Here is a 22,179-nt window from a genome sequence, read left to right as displayed (position 1 = left end):
ATTTACCTCTCTTGCAGGATATTTAAAAGTCATGTAGTAGTGCCCAGTTTGAGCATACTTGCTAAATTTGATTCAAGTGTACCAGTAATTTGTTTTCCATCTTCATTGATAATACACCAAGCTCACTCTGTAGAAAAGCCCTATGACTTCTGTTTGTTGTAGTTCATTAGCAAATGTATTATGACTCACAGAGAAGGAAAAGTTAATAATACAAAAAGGATGATAATCTTCTGAATATTTCTAGTTCTCCTCATTAAGTGAATAGTCACCTATAGAAAAAGGTTCTGAAAATGAGAGCAATGTAATAAAGGATTATATATTCACAGCTATTTTCAAAGATACATGCAACCCTTAAAGATTAATATAAGCAGAGTGATAAAAGTATAATATCTGATTCTTCTTTACAACTGAAATAAATTGTAATATTAATTTACGGGTAACAAGATTCAACATTGTATTGAATATGGTAAAGCATTTACATATGACACTTTTCCTGGCAGGCATGAAAGAAGGCAAACAGGAGAGAATTCTTCTGTATACACAAAATGTGATGAAGCCTTAGAAAATAACAATTCTCTCCAAAGTCATGAAAGAAAACATACTGGAGAGAAATCATATGAATGTAACCAATGTGGTAAAGCCTTTGCATATCACAGTTATCTTCTTATTCATCAAAGAAGACATAGAGGGGAGAAAACCTACGAATGTAATCAATATGGTAAAGCCTTTTCTCATCACAGTACTCTACAAATATATAAAAACATACATACTGGAGAGAAACCGTATGAATGTAGTCAGTGTGGTAAAGCCTTTTCTCATCACAGTACTCTTCAAATACATAAAAGGAAACATACTGGAGAGAAACCCTATGAATGTCATCAGTGTGGTAAAGCCTTTTCTCATCACAGTACTCTTCAAAAACATAAAAGGACACATACTGGAGAGAAACCCTATGAATGTAATCAGTGTGGAAAAGCCTTTGCTCAGCACAGTACTCTTCAAAAGCATAAAAAGACACATTCTGGAGAGAAACCATATGAATGTAATCAGTGTGGGAAAGCCTTTTCTCATCACAGTACTCTTCAAATACATAAAAGGAAACATACTGGAGAGAAACCCTATGAATGTCATCAGTGTGGTAAAGCCTTTTCTCATCACAGTACTCTTCAAAAACATAAAAGGACACATACTGGAGAGAAACCCTATGAATGTAATCAGTGTGGAAAAGCCTTTGCTCAGCACAGTACTCTTCAAAAGCATAAAAAGACACATTCTGGAGAGAAACCATATGAATGTAATCAGTGTGGGAAAGCCTTTTCTCATCACAGTACTCTTCAAAAGCATAAAAGGACACATACTGGAGAGAAACCCTATGAATGTAATCAGTGTGGTAAAGCCTTTTCTCAGCACAGTAGTCTTCAAAAGCATAAAATGACACATACGGGAGAGAAACCCTATGAATGTAATCAGTGTGGTAAAGCCTTTGCTCGGTCCAGTACTCTTCAAAGTCATAAAAGATCACATACTGGAGAGAAACCCTATGAATGTAATCAGTGTGGGAAAGCCTTTGCTCAGCACAGTCATCTTCAAACGCATAAAAGGACACATACTGGAGAGAAACCCTATGAATGTAATCAGTGTGGGAAAGCCTTTGCTCAGCACAGTCATCTTCAAAGGCATAAAAGGACACATACTGGAGAGAAACCTTATGAATGTAATCAGTGTGGTAAAGCCTTTACTCGGCACAGTAGTCTTCAAATACATGAAAGGACACATAATGGATAGATACCATAGGAAAGTAACCAGTAGATTGAATCTTTTTCACAGCACAGTAATTGACTGCATCAGAAATTAACTTATACTTGGTGATTATGGAAATTTCCAAGGCCAAATCTCAAAAAAATGAGGGAAATGTACTACAGATATGATCAGGATGGAAGCTGACAATAAATGTCTTTAAAAGATGGTTGGCTAACCAAAACCACAAGAGTGAGTTTATCTCCCATATGATAATAGGCATCATTGGGAGATCACAAGTCCACATGTGAGATGTACCCCTGCTTGATTTTATACCTCCTGTTAGGAGAAATTAGGAACTTTCAGGCTTGAAGTCTGACTTGTCTGAATGGGCTCATATTCTGCTCCCCGATACCTGCCAACATTCAGTTTGGAGCTCTGAATGTTGGTTACTTGTTGGGAGCCACACAGCTTGGCATGAACCTTCAAGCCAATACTTTGCAGGCCACATGGTTATAGAACGGTCTTTTGATTATAAATGGCTTCCAGAAGAACGAGCACCCAGAAGAAACAACATGACCCAGACTTCAATCATTTATTCCAACCACAGGCTCACTATCTGAGCAACCTTCCCGCGTTCCACCACTTACCTAAGCAACCTTCCCTGGTTTTACTACTTACCTAGGTAACCCTGCCACTCCCCACCACCCATGAAAATTTCACCCTGCCAACATCCTCTTTCTATGGTTTTCTAACATCCTGCTAAAACTAACACCTGGCTCTTGACCTCTTCTCCCCTCCCCCTTTTATCCCATACTACTGACTATAAGCTAGTCTGGAAAAATAAAATTTGCCACTTGATCAGAATCCTGTCTTGTAGGCATTCTCTCTTGTCACTTGTCCCCATTTCCCTCCCTGGATATCATGTCCTAACTTGCTGTTCCACAGGTTGGGACAACTACAGTGACTAGAGATGACATACAAATTGTGGTGAGACCCTGAGATTGAAATCACTCTGTGGCTTAGTCCATATGGTATTAACAAAGAGGTGTGGAGAATGGAAGAATTTTTAGGGAGGTAGCTTAGGTTTTGATTGCTCGAGCACCAAATGCCATACAATGTTCTTTGGTTTTAACTGACGACAAGCTGGCATATACTGTATTTTGTTTCCACTCAGCTGTGATGGGTCAGCCCACTTCACTTCTTCGACTCTTCAATTTTTGGCAACTCGTGTTGTTGTCAATGACAATACCCTTCAGTCCCTACAGGGACTGTAATGCTTCTCAGTCCATACCAGCAATCCCTGGTACCTGCCTGATACATAGGAATAAGGTTATTCTAAGTGACATATCACTCTGTTTGAGTAATATCTAGTGAAAGAATAGACAACATGAAATTCTAAGTTATTTGCAAATTTCATTGTGTGAAAAGACTGATTCCTCCAGATAAGAATCTCTCTACTGAAGCAATATTTATGACTTCTCTGAACATCTTGCTGGAAAGACAGGACCCGAGGTTTTGGGGAGGCTTTTAGAGATGAGAAAAAAATTTAATGTATGGCTTAGTTATACTACTTAGCTGTGCATATAACTTTCCTTCTATCCAAACCTGTTTGCACCCAAGGATTATCAATTACCTTATTTCTACATCACTGTTCCAAATAGTAACAGGCAGGAATCATCTCCCTATTTTCTATCCAAAACTGCGTTTTCAAATTTGATACCATAGCACACAACCAACAGAAATGGACACAGTAGACTTTATTCATATATTTGTGAATACTTTATTCACACCTAGTTAAAAGACTTAACAAGGGAATAAATTGGGAAGGAATGGGAAAAGTGATACAATATATTGAAAATGTATAAAAATAAGTGTTATGTAAAAATATGGCCAGAGATTGAGCTTAGCAATTAATAACACCAGGTTTTGTTGCATCTTACACAGGTTATATTGCTAGAAACCATGGTTGCTAAGCATCCTTTGTAAGTTCAGTTACAAGGCATGTGATTCCCTCTTCTCTACGCTGCAAGTACTGCACGTGTGCAAATGTGGGTAAATGAACATATACATGAAATAAAGCTTAAAAATGAAATTCTGTACAGTAATGTCATATCCTTGAGACAAACAGTGTCATGACTAGTTAAAACAAATTCTTTCTGGTCCTTCATGGAGCAGATGTGGCCTTCCTCTGAGGGAACTTCCCCAGAGAAAAGAAAGCTTTATTCTGACGATAGAACAGCTCACAATAGCTATTCATTTAAGAACATCATTCACAGTGGGCATAGGTATATTTCCAATTTTTTTATTTGTGTTTTATGGGTGAGGATTGTAGTACCGTCATGTCGTAAATGTATCTTTTACAGCATTCATTATACTCTATCTCTTAACTTATGTATTATGATACATTTATATTTAGATCATAATGTATAATCTACACGATAGATTTGCTCTGTAAATCTCCATAACCCAAATGTTTAGACTTGCATTCTCCTATACCTATTTAAATTTTCCAAAGCGTAACCTCAGTCCAAAGCTAAAGGAGACTTAAGGATGACAGTTGTTAGTATTCAGCCATCTGTACTGGAATTTCCTTGGGATTCTGATATGATATGCCCTCAGCTGCAGCCACTAAGAGTGCCACCTGTGTATACTCACTATTTTCCCTTTTAAAAGGGCCCTGTCAAACTCCAATCCCCCTCTCTCTCTTGGTCTCCCTCTCTGTGAATGTTCCTCTCCCTGTCAGTATGTATGTCCGTCTCTGCCCCTCTTTCCTCTCTCCTACTGTTCCTGTACATGAAGGCTGATCTCCGCCTCCTTTTTAATGATCCCTTTCCCTAATAAATAAACCCCTCCGCTTGAATCTTGGCACATGGCATCTTTCTTTCAAGCACTGCTTTTATTAAATTACAACAGCTTATGTGGAATGCAAAATCTTTGTCATACTCCACTTTTAACATTAACCACCACTAGATACAAGGTGTTAATAAAAACATTTGTATTTATTAAACATTTAATGGTTTAGAATGATTGATCCCTGAAAAGCAATATTAATTCTAGAAGAGCAGCACCTACAGCCTTGTAGAAAATGTTTCTAAGACAAACTTTCTTATGTTGTATCAGGTAGCCTTCATCCCACTTCATTGAGCCCCCCCCCCAGACAATGGCCTTGTCCTTGTGATTAAGCCAAAAACATATTTCTGTAAAAACTCAACCACCAGTGAGTTTTCAAATTACAATTTTGAGTCATGTAATCAGCTGTCTGTTTCAATAACAGGAAGAGGATGTGTGTGTGGAGCATGACTCCTACCTGCAGAGCAGAATAGGAGGAATAGTTTATTGTATATGTTGTAGAGGGAAACAGGGTAGACAAACAACTGCTTGGGTGGCCATTATGAATTAGAAACTGATTGTGACAGAATAACTGATTTTGTAATTTCCCAGCATGTATTGATCCATGTAATGTGAGTGAATGTGGACCAGATTTGGGTATACAATTTGGGAAGGTTGGCTTCAGCAAGTGAAAATTGATTTTCCAACAAGGAAGCTCTTCTATGTAGATATATCTAATATTGCTTTTCATGGTTATATCCATAAGCCTTATCTGTGTGTGTTGTGTCACAGATCTTAGCAGCTAACCTTGCACATAGAGGCAAGGTAAAATAATATTCATTCCATTTCCTCTACCAGGGAATTGTTTTCTCCCTTTTTTTTTTCTTTTGGACTCTTGAGACAGGTTTTCTCTATATCTTTTCCAGGCTGTCCTGAAACTCATAGAGTGGACCTGGTTGGCCTCAAACTCACAGAGATCCACCTGCCTCTCACTCCTGAGTGCTAGGATTAAAGTCATGCACCAGGAACACCTGTCTGTTTTCTTCTTCTTTTTTTTAAGTAACACTTTCAGTGTCCTACTCCTCTTTTTTAAAGATTTTTATTTATTATTTTTGCAACATTCTGCTTGCATGTATATCTGCCCACCAGAAGAGGGCGACAGATCTCATAAGGGATTGTTGTGAGCCACCATGTGGTTGCTGCAAATTGAACTCAGGACCTCTGGAAGAACAGCCAGTGCTCTTAACCTATTAACCATCTCTCCAGCCCCTGATTTCTTCTTAAAGAATGCATAGCCTTGTGGTTTTTAAATTATATTTATCTTTTTAAAAACAATTATTTGTTTCACTTTCATAATTTTATTTTCATTAAATGCATCACTGTCCTTATCTATCATTTGTTTTTATTTCCTATTGATTCCAGGTCATTAAGAATATATTTCCTGCCATCCAGGACTGGAAGAGATTATAATAAGATACAAATTTTCCAGCCCTGTCAGCCTTGAGGTTAGAAGTACAGCAAGTTGAAAGCTTGTGTTGCCTTAGTCATATGGTCCCTGCTCATGTAGTAGGGGAGTTGCTATTGTCTATATGTACATCTGGGTAATGCTAGCTCTTTTGGTACTCTGGGCAAGCCTAGCAATCAGGAGCACCAGTGGGAGGTAGATTCTGTTTTTTTTCCTAGAGTTCTCCTATAATATCACTATAAGTAGCCATATGAGTTACCATAATCCATCCATTGAGAGCGCTGGTTAGCTGAACTGTCAGACCTGTTGGGCATTGAATGTATTATGAGCTTCGTCCTGTGTGTCCATGTGTTCAACAGTGCAGGGACCTGTTATGATAGATCCTTCTGACAAAAACCACAGAGCCCCAATGCCACGTGTGCACTCTATGCCAGCCGCCCACTTGAGTTAGGGCCCCAATTAATGCACAGACTTGTATTAGGTACAATGTTGCTTGACTAATCACTAGGATTTTCCTCTGTTTGCTCAGTCTCAATTATCATAAATCTATATATTTTATAAGACTTATCTTATACAGGATACCTGCCACTGGCACCCTCTCTTGCTGGTGGCTCACATGGTGCCGAGGGGAAAAGGGACACTTCCTGTTTCTCTTTGCTTAAATATGAGCCTCTTTGCTATGTCACTTCCTGCCTGGAGCACCACTTTTCTACTACATTTCCCAGAATCCTCTTTGACTCTTAATCCTGTCTAACTTGCAGTTTCATTGGCCAAACAGAACTTTATTCAACAATGAATAAGATAAACATATACAGAACTACTTCCCCATCAGCGACCTGTAAGCCTCTCTTGAGTGTTCATTCACTGGGGAAAGGGAGGTTTTTAGGCCTGGCTATGGGAGATGTGGCCTTTAAAACATCATTGTCATGTGTAAACACACAGACATTGCTTTTGGTGTTCATTAGGAAAACATTAAAAAATTGAAGGCCTGGTTTGCAGAAATTCTCAAAGTTGCATTACACATTCTGTTTTGTGTGATCAGCTCTATAGATAGCTTAGAATTGGTAGAATTGAGGAAATGAGGTTCATCCTTCAGACATACTTGATTAGAATGCTATAAATTTCCTCTACCACCAGCCACATTGTCTTAATTCAGAGAAATATTTTTTGTGAACAAATGGAATTTCTAAGCTGCAGAGGTTCCTTGGCTGTTTATGGTGTTGGGAACCTAGTTTGTATCCACGAGAAGGATTTTCTGCCTGGTCCTCCTTGGTGTTCTTTAGAGACTGTATTACTTGCGGCTCCTTGAAACTGCTTGGTCTCTGAAACCGATAAACATTTCTAAAAGTAGGAGATAGGGATCTCAAGGGTGTGGGTACAGTTTGAGGTTGTTTAACACGATAAAAGGGGTTTACTAGGGGATAGGCAGGGTATGCCTTTGTGTCCTGAAGAACACTCTGGCCTCCAATACAGATTTTGCGGTCTGGGAGAACAAATGTAGAGTCCCAGGTAGTGAGTTCATTCTGTGGATGCTGAGCAGGATTAAAGCAGTATTATTGGGTGGTGGGCATTGTCAGTATTTGGGTCTTGGGGACTTGTTTGCCCTCCAATACAGATGCTGCTGGGTGGGAGAACTAGTATAAAGTCCAGGGTCGTGAGTGCATCTTGATGTTGCTGGGCAGGATTTAAGGAGTGTTATTGTGTGGTGTGCAGTGCCTTGTGTGGGCTTTTATATCAAGCCTACCCTGTGGTAAAGTGCAGGTATTCTTCCAAAGTTTTATAACAGTGATGGTACCAGGGGGAATGTGTGGAGAATTGTTGGGTTACGTGCAGTCTGTGATATTTGGGCAACATTAAAGGGGATTTGTTGGTGGTGGGCAATGTCCTGCCCTCAAAACCAGCATCTAGTTGGCAAGTTAATATGCATACACCTTATAATACCACTCATTAGCATAGGCAGGTGCCTGGGAAATCTTTAAACTTTAATAAAAATATAGAATATATGTATTAGCAAATAATCCCTCTAGTGTGAAGATTCCTCATGATGCCAGTAGGGAATCACTCCTTCTGTAAAACTCCATAGCTACAACTTACAAATACCAACATTAAATCATTTTTATTTAAAATTCCATTTTCAAGGATCCATCACTTAACATCTATGATTCACAGTAGCACAGATGGTGTTGAGTAAGCTGACTAAGCTCTTTTTGCAATCCTAAGAAGACTTAAATTTAATTGCCATTACTCCACATCTGTTAGGTATTTTTTAAATACCCCAAATTATCCCCCACTTCTGTGAATCACACAGTACGTGTACCCTAATGGCCTAAGTCTCTGCAGACTCTGTTATATAGCTCTCATTGTCCAAATCACTTTGAATTCTAATTCTTCAAGAAGAAGTGAACATAGATCTTCTGGCCTAACACATACTTTTATGGTTGATAGTACTACATGAAACATAACCCCAGCATTCAGAAGCAGAAAGGAATGTTGCCATGAATCAGTGGCATGCCTGGTCTAGATAACAAAATAACAGCCAGAATATCACATTTGATGTCACATATTATGTTCTATTTTCTTCTCTGTTGCTCTGATTAAATTCTTTAATCAAAAGCAATTCAGGTAGTGAACAAGTTTATTTGGTTGATGTCCCTATATCACTGTCTATTCTTATAGGAACTTAAGCTAGATACTCAAGCTAATACAGGTAAAACATGAGGATACATTGCTTCCTAGCTATACCTCTTGCTTTCTCACTGTCAAATGCTAAGCTTATCCTCTCATCCATCCCAGGACTACTTGTTTACAGATATGGCCAACTCAAAGGAAGAGATTTCTAACATCAATCTTAATCAACACAACCTCTCTCAGACACAGAAGTCAGATATTCTGATCTAGGTACAACCTCAATTGATGTTTCCTCGAATGTCTCTAGGCTATGTCAGGTTGACAGCTTCGGGGAATTAGGAAAAAGGCCATGTATTAGAACACAATAAAATGCCTATGCGGGAGGGGCTTGGAGACAGAAAAGATATGATGAGAATAATGTACATATAATACATTTTATCTCTCAGAAAGTTGAAACAGTCGTTATGTACATGGGATTCAGAGACTTGCATTTGTTTTAAAGAATGCCAAGTACTACCCACTTGATGTCTTCCGGACATACATCTTAAACCTGGAAAACACAATCGTGTTAGGAAGTGCCACACCATTTTATCCAGTTCTGGAACAAGGTCTTGTAGACTAGGCTGGTCTCAAACTCACAGAGATCCGCCTGTCTCTGCCTTCTTATTTTGTAGGTTTATTTATTGACTATGCCCGCAGTTTTCTGCCTGAACATATACCTGCCGGCCACAGGAGGGCATAACATATCATTATATATGGTTGTGAGCCAACATGTGATTGCTGGGAATTGAACACAGGAACTTTGGAAGACCAGTCAAAGATCTTAAAATCTGAGACATCTAGCCAACCTACGTGTTCGGTTCCTTACACAACTTCTTGCTTGCCTGGTGGACCCAATAAATGGCCAGTCAGAACACATATTGATTGTCTAAAATTAATTAACTCACTACTCACTTTCATAGACAACTACTGTCATAACAGAAAATAATTTGCCTCTTTCTTGCTCAAGTCTTTCTCTGTGTGACTAAACCTGGTTTACATTTGTTCAGTGAACTCAGTTCTTATACAAGTCCCTCTTCATTTGTAAATGCATCGTAAAATCTGGAGAAGTTGGAGGATACTCATTCACTGGCCTATTTTTTCCTTCCTTCAGACCAGTCAAGGGCCAGATAAGGAAGGAGTGACAGGATTGTCTTTCCAGCAATGAGTAGCAGAGACAGGATTAAGTGTTTAAAGAAATTCCAAATTGCATAGTCAACACAAGCATGAGATATAGGAGACAATGACTAAACCCATGATTCTCATCCTTCCTAACCTTATGACACTTTAATACGGTGATGTGATGACTCCAAAGTCTAAAACCATTTTCACTGCTATGTTATAAGTATATTTTTGTTTTTTATGAATTTTAACATAAATATTTGTGTTTTCTGATGGTCTGAGGCTAGTCATGTGATAGGTTCATTGATTTGATTTCCCCCAAAGGAAGCTCAGGTACACAAATTGAGAATAACTGCTCTAAACTGATATAAATAAATAGCACTTGAGAAAAACTGAACAAAATTCTTAAACCCAGGAATATTGAAAAATAGAAAGAAAAAGCAGGAATGCATTTAAAGATAATGAATTTTAAAAATGATACCAATAATTGATGTGTTAGATTGCTAAATATATGTGGAAAAACACTTAGATATAATGACTTTGAAATGGAGTAGGCACTTCCCTTATAGAAAGAATGCCAGAAATGAGACACTGTATAACTTTGTCCTGTGTAAAATATTAGTCACTGATACTGTTTTGCAAACCTCAGAGCTGACTCATATGTGTTAACCAGGATGGCACACATCCGCTTAAGAGAGTTCTCTAATTAGAAATTGAATACTTAGTAGTTCAAGCAATCCTCCATAAAAAGTAAACCTGTCAATTTTGTCTTTTTTCATTCCCTTGGAAAGAATTAATGCATTCAGGAAAACTGTGATAGAGATAGTCATTCGACATACCCCATCAGTCTTTCTCCAAAATGCAGACCCCTGCATCTCACTGCCTCCAACTTCAGACTGTGATCTTATTACCATCTCATTTGTTTCCACTTGTGTACTCAGTGCACTGTTTCCTCCTCTTCTGGTCTGAAGGGAAAAAACATGCTTCAAAGATATTTCCGTTCCCTGTTCTGCAATGGACAATCCACTATGTGAGTCAAACTAGTCATTTAAGACACTGTTATACTACAAATTATATCCAATATTTAGGGCAATTAATCAGGATAACAAGAGCAATGATTTGTCGGGCTACAGACAGGGTTCAAGTCTACTCAATCAATATAGGAGAACTTCTCACAAACTGCTTTGGAAAAGACTGGAGATGCATCAATTCTGGAATCAATATACCTTAATGGGACACTAGGAATTAATGTTAATTTTGACCCTGTAACGGTCCTTTAACAGCGTTTAGAGCCCTGATGTTTAATGCAGGGAATGGCATCTCTGCTGGCTTTAAATCAAGGTTGTCTCCTTTGTTATCTGAATATAGCTGGACAAACCCGAGGATCAAACATTTACTTCTAACCCTACTGTATTCTAACAGTCATGGATAGCATACTACTTGACATAGGACTATTTAGAATACAGTCCTCCATTAACAAAATTCTGTTTTGTGTCTTAATGTCTCTTAAGAACTGGTGAATCTCTTTACTATAAATTCTAAAGCCATCACATGTACACTTCCATATCACAGATTAGCAGTGGAGTGCTCCTCTACACAGCAAATACTGTTTACAAGTTCCACAGAATTAAGTCCAAGTGTATTCAAAACACAGATATTAAAATTTCCAAAGAGACCAGGTCTCTTGGAGTTTGGCAAATCTGTGTTTTATAGTGATGTTACAAGCACTAAGGGTGCCTGCATTTAACAGTGATGTCAACAAGGATATTTCAAGGCAGAGTTGCAATCCAAATGTTCTGGACAGGTGCAGTGAACACAGTGAACATATTCATATTCTGCCAGCAGGCCCACAGAATTACAAATACCATGCACGACCCATAGAATCTCACAGAAATAAGCTGGAGCATACAGAACCATTAGGACTATGCAGAATAATAAAGACAAGGCATGAACATGGCAAACTCTGCACCTGTCCACTTACTCCTTCTCAGGCATGGGAGGACACTCCACACTGGCTCCTGTGGCTTGACTGTGCACTTCTGCCATTATTAGAATAGTATCCCCAAGCTCACCATGTCATTTTTATCCAGCAACTCTATGCTCAGCTCACTGAAGAAGCACACACAGCACAACACACAAGACAACCAGAACAGTTTCCACCAAGCCTGGAGATGGTGGCAAGAAGACAAATTACAACATCGTATTGGCAAATATCCAGGAGAGTCTGATTGCCTCATGAAGCCTGAGTGACAAGAGCTTTTCCCATAAGCTTATATTGTTCTTTAACATGCAATACAATGGTTGGTGATCCTGCCTTCAAACCCAGTCAAAGACCTTTTAATACGTCAACAGAGATAAAATACCAATAACACGTGCATCTGGCTGAAACAGCAGACCCTGCTGTCTTTGTGATCTCCATGAGAACGTGTTATTCTTTGTTCTGAACAGAAAGTAGCTATCAAACTTTTACATCCCTCTACTCTATGTGCAGTGGAGTGAATTTCTGTCACACAGGTGAAAGAGTAACCAAAATATTAAGAACTAAAGAGAGATTTCAGAAAACAAGAAGAGAGTTTTATTATGTGGCTTCACACTGAGGTTAGGTAAATTGAACTTACTTTTTATTTAGTTGTAGTAGGGACTTCAGACAACCAGGAAAGAAAATAAGGAACTAGATAACAAGCAAGTTAAAGGGACTTTCTCCCATCAGAAATGTGGAAGATTGCTCCATTGCTTCAGGAGTTATATTTCTGAAATTCTGAGCAAACTGTTGACAAACGAATAGTAATACAGAGTAGTCCTCATGGGCAGTTGAAAAGTTAGTGAATAATAGAGCAAGGAAAATGTGTTTAGAAGCACTATTGTTAGACAGCACAACTTTCTCATTGGGGAGTTGAAAAAAATAAAAACCACAACTCATGATTCTCAACAGGACTGGTAGAATGAATCACTACACATATGTGGAAATGTGCTAGGGCAAACAGGAAAAGGGAGTCTTCCGCTTTCAGTATCCTTTGTAAATGTAGGCTGCCCCCAGATTAAAAACAGATCTTAATTTTTGTTTGATTTTTTTCTGTACTTTCAAGAAAGGTGTTTTCTGTGTAGGCATGGAACTAATTTGTTGACCACACAGGGCTGAAACTCAGAAAAATCCAAATTCTTCTGCCCCCTGAGTGCTGGGATTAGAGGTGTGCAGCAGCCATCAAGCAACTGAAGGTGGCTATCACCACAACTGATCCAAGTTAAATTAGTCTTTAATTTCAAATTCTATTGTAAAGTCCCACACAGGTATACCCATCCATTCTTTGAGTTTTATTTATACCATAAGGTAGTCAGTTTGCCTACCAAGAATAGCCATTAGAACAGCCTAGGCAGAAGAATTGAGCAAGATTTATTTCCTGAAGGATGGAAGGGGTATCTGGGCATTATTTCTAAAACGACACATTTGCTAAGCCAAAAAAATATGTGGATTTTACTTAGGGAGTGTAGATACATTCATGTGGTATTCTCCCTATTCCTATGCAGACTCAGATAACAAATCCATTTCTAAATATGATTAGATTGTACAATAAGAGATATTTAGGGACATTTTTAATACAAAGCCATTCAGAAGAAACTCCAATCTTCAAAAAGTTGTGTTCTGACCTCCTCACATGTTCTGTTTATCCTTATGCCAAGAAACATAGAAATATAAACACAGAACATCACACACACACACACACACACACACACACACACACACACACACACAGGAGATAGGTAGAAGTAATAAAGATTTAACAAATATAAATAACACAAAATATCTGCTCATCATTCAAAAGTTGTCTCAATTATCAGAAACACAGGAAAATTCTTATTCTCAGAGAAGGGATATTAGAAAACTTAGGACACTATTAGGATTCTTTCTTGTGATTTGTTTGTAGGGCGGGGTTGGGACTGTTATGAAGCCATGTTTGGACTACCTTGACCACAGATTGTGAGAGATTCTATTAAATCTACTTTATAGATACATGGAGAGATGTTCTCTACCAACCTGTTCATGTAGAGAAACTTAAATAATGCAGCTGTGTTTTTGCACCTGCCCTTAGATGGAGATGTGGTGTCTAACAATGGAGCTCATTAACATATTCTTCCTAGCTGCATTATCATCTAAGTATTTGAATTTGCTTGAACACTACTCTTTTTTATTATTAGTCATTTGCCTAGAATTTGCACTTAATTTCAGGGAAAAACTGAAAGCAATGGAGCCATCTTCCAGCCTTCTTAAAGGGGGGGAAGACCTATGTTTTACTTGGGATCTGGTTCATTCTTTTCTTTCCTGGTTGTGTGAAGTCCCTATGATAACCAGAAAGAATCTTCAGTTCATCTGATCTCAGTGTGAACCCTCAGAACAGACATCTCCTTTCTGTCCTTAATTTTCTCTTTATTTTGAACATTCTGGGCATTCTTCCTCTTGTGGGACAGGGAGTCACTCTATTCACCTACTATGGTGGTTTGTACAAGCTAGCTAGTCATTTTATTTTTATGGTGGAAGCTTCATTATAACCAATGGCTTCCATATACCCAAAGAGTCTGTAATGTTATGGTAGAGATTCACCCCATCTTCCTCCAAAACCTGCATAATATCAGAAATCAAAATAATGACAACATTGATGCTTCACACATAGATATTCATGACCACTCCCACAGTGTACTTAAACAGTCCCCCTTAGATAAGACTCAAGTTTTTTTGTCTCCCTTTCCCATATCCTCTATGGCATACTGAAAGGCCATCCAGGAGTGTTGTATCCATTCAACATGAGATTTTTCTCTTTTTTCTTCCATTTAAAAGAATTTATTTCTTGTAATGTTGCTCTGTTTTGATTGTGTGTCTTTTGTTCAGTTATGAGAACAGATTTTATAGGATAGTAGATTATTGGCTAGCTTAGTGGATGGAATAGTAAAGAGTTAAATGTAAAACACCAGGGAACATACATTCAAAGGTAGATAAGTTTGTTCTAAATGTCTAATCCATTAAACACAATCTCCTCAAAATGCACAAAGAGCCTAGTAAATTATACACAGGATTTCTTCATTCAAATGATGTAGACAGATGGACTAACCTAGCAGCTAGCTGAAGTACAAAAAAGAAATACAAATTAGAAAACCCAGGTTTATGATAAATTACTTGCATTTAAATGTTATCCTTCTCGTTGGAAGTTGACACAGATCCTAAATTCTTCCCCAACTTAGTAGGCACAAAGGAATTTTGGGGAGGAGACTCACTTTATGATCTTGCTTTCAAATTGCTTAGCACTTCTCCATTTGTGGATACACTTGAGGCAGTAGGTGTGGTTGCAGTTGGACAGGATCCTAAAATGGGGCTCACTGGGGTTGGTTTTCTCATAGATCACCTCCATGCAGATCCCACATACCAAGTCCTTGTTGTACTGCACTTCTAAAGAAAGCTCCATGTCCTTCTCATGGGACTCAATGCCAGAGTTTATGTGTTGTGACCTCCGAGTAGTATCATTTGGGGGGGGGTCCTGCAACCAACAGATGTCAAGGGAGTCTCCTTGGAGATACACACAGTTTTCCCCATAGTGACACTCTCCCACTGCAGTATGGGGGCAGGGCTGCTGCTGTGTCTCCACTGCAGCTGGCTCCTTCTCTGACTTTTCCGTGGTCACTGGGCCCTGCAGGGTACTTTAGCAGTGGCTTGATGTGTTCTTATCTGCAAAGGTCTCCATAAACCCCAAACCCTCTTTGAAAATCCTTGCACACTACACCATATGGACTGTTTTAGAGTTCATGGGAATATGGACAGTTATCTCCTTCCTTACAAACCCTATGCATAAAATATCTGCACGTGACTTGTTTCTTCCAGCCACTGTTGCTGCTGCTCCTGCTCACTCCCCCTCCAACCATCCCAGTAGCCAGGGCAGCAACTGTGGAGATCCAGTGAGGGAGGCCACTGTTGCCATCACTTCTCCTGATCCTGATGTTGTGCCTGTTGTTCCAGGAGGCAAAGCCTCCAACATTACTGTTTATCCCACACAGCAATGACACCTGAACTTCAAGGATCACACAGTTGTGGTCCGGCTGAGACTGAGAAGACAGTGGGAGGAGGGAAAGGGAGGAAGAGAGCCTCATCTCTGGTGAGCTTTTTCTAATTCATTTGGATTTGGTCTGACTTGCATTGCTGCATGTCCTGACAGGCTTATTGGGGTGCAGAAACTTTTCAATTATACCCAGGAGGACAAGGGGAAGTTGCTGTGGAGACCAGGAAGATAGCAGCGTCTGCAGTCTGATCCAGGGTCCAGTGCTATTGAAATGCATATCATTGCAGATCTAGAAAAGATTCTTTTCTTGTGTGGAAGGCATGGCCGGGAACAACAATACTGTGTCTTTAAACACACTCCAACCCCATGGGAGGTGCTCTTGTCACTCAAGCCTCACTAGCCAATCAGGCCCTCATGTGACCTGCCAGTCAGAAGAGATGCAGAGATCCTCCTATCACCAGGCTTCAGGCTTGATTTTTAAGAGGAAACAGCGGTTTTATGTGCTGTGGTGCAGTTGCTGCTGATGGGAACTGAGATGAGAGCTTCAGTGATCTGGGAAACCACAACATTGTAAACTAGGGAATTCTGTCTGCAGATGGAGAGGAGCAGTTGGTGAAGTGTGGAAGATAGTTTGATGGGTCCTCCCTGTATCTGGGGGGAGAGTTTGGTCATATTCCCTGTCTTGTAGAGTCCCATGTGGTCCATGTAAATTCTTCATCCTATGGGAATGTCTCTCAATAACTTTGCTCTGTGGAGTTAATCTGATCAGAGCATTGGTATCAGGGAGCTGGGTGTAGGATCATGTTTCTAGTAAACTTCAACATTCTTGATGAATATATGGAAAGCAGCTTACCTAACTCAGAGAGGCCTAGGTTTTCCAGTGCCTCCTTGACATTCAACACTCTGCATTTAACATTCACATGTAATATACATCTATCATTAATTGGGTGCAGGTTTTCCAGAGGTATCTCATGTGTTGGATAGAAGTCCCCTATTATGCAATAATGTAGGAGAATATTATTGATGATAAAAAGTAGTTACTAGTGTTTAGGATATAGTTTGTATCCCAAAACAGAATTGATCTGAGGGAGGACTGTCTCTGAAACACCCCAAAGATAAGTGTATGCTAACCAGCCTTGTTTGGCTGCTAGGGTATACATTTTTCAATAGGATTGTCCAGGCATTTGGCCCCAAACCATTACAAAGAAGCCCTTCCTGATTTAAAACAAGCCATTAGGCCACTGCCATATCAAAGAACAGGCCGCTGACAAGCTGATCAAGGAGGCATTACAGTTGCACAACAAACTTAAATCCTAGTGTCATAAAATCTGTTTTCTTTTTCTTGAGAAAAAAACTGTTTTGGCAGTTTGGCAATATGAGAGCAAGTAACAATTATTTGAATTAAAACACAGTTGTGTTAATAACTTACCTCTTTATGCAAAGCTCTCATTTGAGCCCTCAGGATGGGAGGACTTAGTAACATCCTGGGACTTGGGCTTGGAAACTTTCCTGAGGGCCTTATGTATTGACAATGAAATGGAGCTCCTTCTCTAAAACCTGCAATATGTTTGGGAGATCTGGGTTCACGGTCTTTTGGAAGGGTTGCTAGACATCCTGAGATCCCAAACTCTTCCTACCATATGGAGCTATTGCTATCTGTTCTAGGGTCACTGTGTCTTTAGTCAATAATATTCTTGAGAAAATGTTTCCCTTGTGTGGCATTGTTTGACTCTTCTCATCCTAAATTTTTCCAATTATATGATATGTTTTCATGACTTCATATAATCCTCCCCTTTCCTTCCATCCTCCCACACCATTTAAGCATTGTACAAGATGCTATTCTGTTCTATTAGTTATTCTGGGATATATCCTCTGCAATATCATCCCAACCTAGCATTTATCTTTTTCTACCTTATACTTGTCCTATTTTTCATATCCCCTATGACCTTCACCTCAGGAATCTGACAATAAAGAATTATCTGTTGTTTCAGGTCAAATGTGTGTTTAAGAAATTATTTTAGGAATGACTGTGCTGTGTGATTGTATTTTACCTAACTGTTAGAATCCACTTTGAAGGACTGGTATTTTCTGTTTTATGGTGTTCATCTTTAGAGAAAATATATCAGAAATATTTAATGTGCTGTAATATAAGACTCTAGTCTTTGGAGCACATATCCATAAAGTCTGTTTGAACTTTTCAAAATAAATTTTGAGATTATAATTGCATCATATTCACATTGTCTTTCTCCCTCCAAGCTCCATCAAAACTACATTGTTTTCTAATTTGTGTCATGTTTTTCTTTAACTAATGTACACAGTAACATCAGTTAGTGTGTGAAGGTGACCTGTGTTTGGTGGCACAAATTCCCAGCCCTGAGTCAATGGGTTTGCTGCAATTGTCATTGAGAGTGTAATGGATTGGGAACACAAAGGACCCTGTGTTTTAGATGAGGAACAGGAGGTGCTATACAAGAGAGGAGGAATGCCTACTAAAATACAAACTTTCTAGACTCAGTTTCTGTCTACTGTGCTAGATGGTCAGAGCTGGAAGGACTGTTCTGTCTGAGACATTTGATCTCTGGTCAAATAGGGAAGCTGCTAATATGAGTACTAGCTTGGAAACCCTAGCCAATGTGGGGTTCTGGTGGGAGGTTTGCAGTCAGGATAGCAGGATAACTGGTGACAGGTATTTTGTTGGTTCTTACCATGGTTGTCTTCTGCCTTTGCTGAAATGAGTTGTCAGAAAGACCACAAGTTAGACCATGGAAAGTATGTGGTGGTCACAGAAGGTCTGTTGAGCTAACATTTCATTTATTTAGTTAGTTAGTTATTGACTGCTGGTTTTTCAAGAAAAGAATTCTCTGTGTAACATTCGTGGCTGTACTGGGATTCCCCATGTAGACCAGTCTGTTATGAACTCACAGAAATCTTATTGCCTCTGCTTCCCAAGTACTGTTATTAAAGGCATGTACCACCACTGCCCAGTGAGCTTTCAATTCTGTTGGGACTTGAATGGAACATGAGCCAGAGTGTAATTCTGTTGATACATGTGTTGACCTAGGCAATGGCCTTTGTACTCTGTGCTTCTCAGGATGGATTTACTGGGTAATGGGAGACTCTGCCACCCTGCCATGGGGGGATATAATTCTTGCAGTATCACTTTCCAGTGTTCATATGAGGGAAGTGCTTTTGGTTGCAGTGGCAAAACAGTTTAGAAAACTAAAGGTATGATTTCTAGAAATTCTGAATATTGCATTCCATTTTCATATTTGTATTAAAAATGTTGCAAATAGTTTAGGAACTTGTAGAAAAATGGTGATGTGGATCCTCTTTTATGAATACATGATTAGAATGCTTGTAACTTAGTGGTGCAAATAACCGCAATGAGGTGATTCACAGAAGTTTAGTTTCAGGGGAAAAGGGGGGTTTCTGATGTGCAGAGATATCTCAAGTGTGCATGGTGCTCTGCAGGTAGATTTGGAAGATTCCATGATATTTGTCATAGGCCATGAAATGAGATTTAAAATGACTTTTCTTTTTCTTTGCATTTTTTTTTTTTTGGTTCGGGGAACATTTCTTGCCCTTTTCAATTTTTATAAGAAACAAATTTGTTTTAAAAGTCAATCACAGTTTCCTCTCACCTCCTCCTCCTCTCTCCCTCACTGACCCCCTATTTCATCCCCGTTCTGCTCCCCAGTGAAGGTGACGCCTTCCATGAGGGATCTTCAAAGTATGTTATATCATTTGGAGCACGGCATAGGCCCACTCCTTTAAGTTGAGAGAATGGGCTCCCAATGTCCATTCATATACTAGGGATGAATTCTAATCCACTACCACAGGCCTCATAGATTGCCTAGGCCTCCTAACTGACACCAATGTTCAGGTGGCCTGGATCAGTCATATGATGGTTTTCCAAGCTACCAGTCTATGGTCCATGAGCTCCCACTTGTTCGGGTCAGCTATTTCTGTGAGTTTCTCCAGTCTGGTCTTGACTCATTTGCTCATCACTCCTCTCTATCTGAAACTAGATTCCAGGAGTTTGGCTCAATGTTTACTGTAGGTGTCTTCTGCTTCTATCATCTACTGGATAAAAGCTCTAGGGTGGCATATCAGGTAATCAACCATCTCATCTGAGAAAGGCATTTAAGGTAAACTCTTGACAATTGCTTAGATTGTCAGTTGGTGTCATCCATGTAGGTCAGTGGTCATTACTCTAGTGCCAATTTTCACTTTAAACCTATAATGGCTGTGTCTATTATGGTATCTCTGTTCTTGATCTCCTATATTCTTCCCCTAAATCCTTTCTCCTTCCTCAATTCCTCCTCTACCCTCCTCTTCTCACCTTCTCATTCTCCTAACTCCCTCTCTCCACCCGCCATACTCCCAATGATCTCAGGAGACCTGGGAACGTTGACATTTGCAAGAAGTTGACAGTATCCATACTTTAAATGTCAAAAGCCATAAATGGTCTTCTTAGTGCTTAATTGACTGTTGTTGTAGGACATGAAAGATGTAATGACAGAGTAATGAGAGATCCTGATGGTTCTTGTCAATATTTCAGTGGGTAAATTCTCTGCAGGGCACCATGCAGTTGGCCTTATCTACCTGCTTTGAGAGATATGTGTCTTAGGATATTCAGGCTAAAGCCAATGTCTCCTGGGACACAATGCACCTTCTGGTTCCTGATGAACTGATGCTCTCCATCAGTCAGTGAAGCATTCAAGCTAATCTGTATTTCTGTATATGATTAATTAGTAATCAAGTATGAAAGCTTAGCAAGAAAATTTCTCTAAGACATTAATCTTGTTTACCCCATATGGCTTGCAATTTTCATGTTATCCTGGCAACCACAACGGTATTGATCTTGGAAATTGCCTCTATCTTATGTTCCTGATAAAGATTTAAAAAGTCTGTTTCCCATCAACAAAAAAGTCAAATACTTGTCTTGCTATGGCCCTCTAGGCCAAGCCTGGTTTCATTCCTTTTGGACTGTATTGGGTTATCTTGGCCTGGTAAGTAAGTACAGGTTCTGAGAAGATTTCATGAAAAATTTAGCTAGAATTCATCAGAGTGATATTTTTGACCCAAATCTTTCTTAATCTATACAGGTCCCAAGAAACTCAATAAGGCTGAGTATAAGAGTAATGGGCTGATGTCTTAGACAAAATATGACTTTTGTTGATGGTTATTACTATTTACTCCTTCAGGTCTACAGTGAAAGGACACAAGAAGGAAGATATGAAAGTCTCTGTTTTGTTAAGGAAAAGAGCATTAGTAGTTTCTTATGGCAATTCATTGATGGAAAAGAAACAGTAATTTTCAAGGTTTTAGCAGCATTAAAGAACGAGCCCTGCTCTGCATTTAAAGCCTAGGAAGTTAGCAAAAGATTACGACTATAATGCCCTTACTTTATTGAAGGAGTAGGCAAAGTAATTCCTTGTGTCAGTAACAACATTATTGAAAAACTGGCAAATTTGATCCAAGCTTGGGAGGGTCCACAAGATCATGGCAGAATCACCTATTTTTTAATGACTATGCAACCAGTAAAGATTCAAAATATAAAGATGATGGATTCTTCTTCTGTGGTCAATTCTTCAATATAGCACACATCTAAGTTTTGGGCAGTCAAACCCCAAGTGAAGAGTCTTCAAGAGTCCATTGCATGAAGCAGTGAAGAAGAATGTGAGTTGCATTTGAGACCACAGGATGTTGAGATGTCCATGCTGTGAGACATCTGTCATGGAGACTTTCATATGAGGATTGGAAGTAGCAAATGTGTGAGATAGATAACTGAAGTCTTGGGGGTTGTATGGTATTTTGGTCATATTTTTATAATAAAGCTTGTGTGGAATCAGAGAAAAGAGCTACCAGTTAACTGACCAAAAAATACCACAGAGATTTGGAAAACTGTGGAGAGATTGGAGACAGGAATTAGTATGGAGGGGCTGAGGGAAGTTCTTTCTCTGTTTTAGATTGAGAAATGGAAGAGGTAGGAGTCACTGGTGGCTGCTCAACTGCTTCTCTGATCTTTCAGGTTCTTACCCCCATATCTGACTTCTGAATTTTCTTAATAAAGATTACTTATGCCAGGTGGTGTTGGTGCAAACCTTTAATATCAGCACCCAGGAACCAGTGGTAGGCAGATCTTTGTAAGTTTGAGACCAGTCTGGTGTACAAGAGCTCTTTGCAAGAGAGCCTCCAAAGCCACAAAGAAACCCTGCCTCAAAAACTAAAACAAAAATAAATTACTTACATTAACACTTTATGAGGTTCCTTAAAAGATATGCTCAGTAAACTAAAAGGGTAATTAAGACT

At 39.2% G+C, this 22,179-nt stretch overlaps 1 protein-coding gene across 1 annotated transcript in view; it reads left to right on the top strand.

The window, feature by feature from the left end:
- Positions 1-22,179, top strand: part of LOC113838983 (zinc finger protein 431-like) — a 662,051-nt gene that overhangs the window by 516,643 nt on the left and 123,229 nt on the right. Inside the window, exon 3 of the mRNA XM_035453552.1 lies at positions 501-1,774. Within this exon, the coding sequence (XP_035309443.1) occupies positions 501-1,774 (1,274 nt within the window). The remainder of the gene's footprint in view (positions 1-500; positions 1,775-22,179) is intronic.

This window comes from Cricetulus griseus, unplaced genomic scaffold, assembly GCF_003668045.3.
Source record: "Cricetulus griseus strain 17A/GY unplaced genomic scaffold, alternate assembly CriGri-PICRH-1.0 unplaced_scaffold_1, whole genome shotgun sequence".
NCBI lineage: Eukaryota > Metazoa > Chordata > Mammalia > Rodentia > Cricetidae > Cricetulus > Cricetulus griseus.
This window is presented reverse-complemented; position numbering and strand designations above follow the sequence as displayed.